The sequence below is a fragment of the Setaria viridis genome, chromosome 3 (genome assembly GCF_005286985.2).
Source record: "Setaria viridis chromosome 3, Setaria_viridis_v4.0, whole genome shotgun sequence".
NCBI lineage: Eukaryota > Viridiplantae > Streptophyta > Magnoliopsida > Poales > Poaceae > Setaria > Setaria viridis.
Window position 1 is genome coordinate 43,888,566 of NC_048265.2, and position 3,124 is coordinate 43,891,689.

The 3,124-nt window shown below is 44.3% G+C and overlaps 1 protein-coding gene across 1 annotated transcript; it reads right to left on the reverse strand.

Annotated features, from left to right (window-relative positions):
* Nucleotides 1–1,277: 1,277 nt before the first annotated feature.
* Nucleotides 1,278–2,077, reverse strand: LOC117847638 (putative glutaredoxin-C14). The gene has a single exon (XM_034728879.2). The coding sequence runs from the start codon at nucleotides 1,876–1,878 to the stop codon at nucleotides 1,564–1,566; it is 315 nt and encodes a 104-aa protein (XP_034584770.1). The 5' UTR covers nucleotides 1,879–2,077; the 3' UTR covers nucleotides 1,278–1,563.
* Nucleotides 2,078–3,124: the final 1,047 nt, after the last annotated feature.

The following is a 3,124-nucleotide window of genomic DNA, read 5'->3' on the forward strand; positions in this document are numbered from 1 at the left end:
ATATATATTTAATTCATGCATGGATACATAAAGGAGTATACTATTTTGTTGATGTATGCCGTGTAGGAGAATACAATCATGTCAGAAGGAGTATATGTAATGTTACATTTTTATTTTAATTATTTCCTACCTTCTTGTTGATCTAAAAGACCTCTCGTTGATTTCTATCTCTATTAAGGGTTGTAGTGTAAAAATGGCAGGCATCCTTATTCGAACTACCTCTCTCTCATTGACTCTCGTATCTCCTCCCTCTCTCTCAATCTCGTCTTTCGATCGGTTAGGGCGTGGCGGTCAGCGAGACTAGCAGGTCGGCTCCAGCAGCAGACACAACACATCATGGTTGGCACTATGTCCAGTGGCGGGTGTGGCTCGGTATGGGCTGTGCGCGTGCAAGCCAGGTTTGCGCATCATTGCTGAATTTTTCCTCATCAAAAGGAGCATCGCTACAACAAATCATGAGCGTGCACTTGAATAGACAACACCGTCATTGGGAGAAGATAACCTGTACAATGCATTGGTGTCTTCTCAGAGGGCTAGCCACTACTAGATGATTGCTTGCATCTCTCTCTTTCTAGCTACTTGTTACCCACTTTTGTAAACAACTATTTGTAGCTGCGAAAAGTAAGAGTGGGTGACACATCCACCCCTGCAAATGCCATTTCAATCAGCCCTACAAATCTTTTTTAGTAGTGTAAAGAGAGGGTTAGAAAATCCAAAAAAAATCTCAAGGTTCTACTTGGACTACCTGCAGAAGTGTATCACTCCATCATGGTCCACAAGAGGACCAAGTAATCTCTAGTGATAATCTTTTCTCCACACTGGATCAGCGGATTCCAAACCGATTGAGCACAACACTTCATGGTACTTCCACAAAGCACCTCCTTGAAAGGTTACGAAGAATCAACACCGCCACCAATGCAAGCCATCTAGGGATGCAATCAGGCAGATCACCGAGAGTAGCAAGCAAAGGACGACCTCACTTGATCAGCACAAGTGATAGGGATGGGTATGCACGCTTGCTACACCCTAAGCACTAGTAATCAAAATGCAAGCATAGAGATATATAACCAGTCGTGTGTATTTTAATGAGCAAGACCAATTTAGCTAACGAAGAACTATCACCACATAATGCATTTGATGTCAAACAGCAGCAAGAACCATAGGTTAGTTATACGTCAACAGTTAGTGTGACTGATTAGAAGACAACCAAAAACAACTATACGATGATCAATATGAGCAAATACATGCTATGCAAACTTGTATATATACATAACACATGCCATCATACTGTTTACTTATTATTAAACTCCCATGCATATATATTGACATTATTCATATACAAGCCCATCGAAAAAGGGCGATCGATCAGTAGACGCACGCACCATTGCAGTAAAGTTACAACAAAACATCTAAAAAGAAGAGGAAATCACACATCAAAGGCCATCTCTCTCACTCACTAGCTCCTACGTACAAGAAAAGAAGCTAGCAAGCTACTTTGCCTCAGTTATTCCTGTCAGAACACTGGACGGGAAAAAACCTGCCCTTGGCACCACCGCACCGTCTCTATAGCCAGAGCGCGCCGGCGTTCTTGAGCATGGGCACGAGCTCGCCGCCGAGGTGGAGGGACATGATCCTGTTGGTGCCGCCGACGAGCTTGCCTCCGATGAAGACGGCAGGGACGGCAGGGCCCCTGCCACCGAGCATCTTGAGCAGGGCGCGCTCCATCTCCTTGCCCCTGGGGTCGCTGTCCAGCTCGTGCACAAGAGCGTTCACGCTCAGGTCCTGCATTAGCTTCGTCACCGTGTGGCACATGCAGCAGGAGCTCAGCGTGAACACCACCACTGCCCTCTCTGATGCCAGCTTCATCACGCGGTCCATTTGCTATGCTTTGGTTTCTTGGCTGCAAGAAGTGATCTCTCTAGGTCTTTCTCTCTCTCTCTCTCTCTCTCTCTCTCTCTCTCTCTTCTCGTTCTCTCTCTCTCTCTCTCTTCTCGTTCTCTCTCTAGCTCTCGAGCTCTGTCAAGCTTCTGTTGATGCACGTGGAGAGATGAGTGTGTATGGATGGGTGGTTTGGGAGAACAGGGTATGGCTGCCTTTTATAGAGTTTGCAAGCAGGGGCTATAGGGTTTCCATAACGGGTCCGGGTCTTGCTAGAGCTGCAAGTAAGATCGAGCAGAGAGTGTGATGAGCTGGTCTGGGAGTTTCTGGAAAAACAAAATGTTCCAAGGAATCTATAAGCTGGTATACGGCAGCACAGTGGCTACTATGGCCAGCTAGGACCATGCATGCATGACACATCTTTATTTGACTTTGAGAACGATATAACTAATAAAATAAGTTCAAGGCCCCACATTTTGCAATTTGAATCCAAAAGGCTCTGTGGTTTGCTCATTGGAAAGGATGGTATACATGCATGAGATCAATATATGTTTGGATAACGCACGAGCCGTCTTTTCAATAGGGCCCAAGGAATATATCTCAGAACGCTAAGGTTGTGTTGACCTACTGAGAATATCATATGGATGCATATGGCCTATGGGCATGCAGCTGTACCCCCGTTTTCTTGTCATGGGATATAACACTTTATTTTATACATCTCCTGTCATGGTTTTAATAGATAAATGAAGTTTCTGACAAAGCAGTGTCTTGTCACTGGTGTATAACTTCACCTAGAAGCAGTGTTCACCCTTTGGGAATAGGAGAAAATAATGGAGGTGGCCGGTAGGGCTGTTATGCCAGTTTTCGGCCAAAATTTTCAGAATTTGGACAAAATTTAACTGGAATTTGAGGATTGAAGTGAATTCCGGTCGAAATACTACCGGTATATTTACCGTTCACCACCGATAGGACCGAAATTTGCCAAAATTTGGTGAAAACCGACTGGTAGGTATCTTTTTTTGCGAAAAATGTGTATGATATTGATATCTTCTTATAGCCCTCGTCTGGAAGGTATATATGAGGTATGAGGTAAAAGATGGACACGTGCATTGACAAGAATTTTGGGAAATTTTTCCCAACCTTGGACAGGAGCTAGTAAGTCTATCAGTTCGTGAGGTCCCATTTCATTTCTTTTTCTTTTTCTCGAGGATATGAAGGAGACTATATGCACTTGATACCACCGGGA

Bases quoted from the DNA above. Each gene is read 5' to 3' on its own strand.
- LOC117847638 (XM_034728879.2), bottom strand. From the start codon at position 1,878: ATGGACCGCGTGATGAAGCTGGCATCAGAGAGGGCAGTGGTGGTGTTC.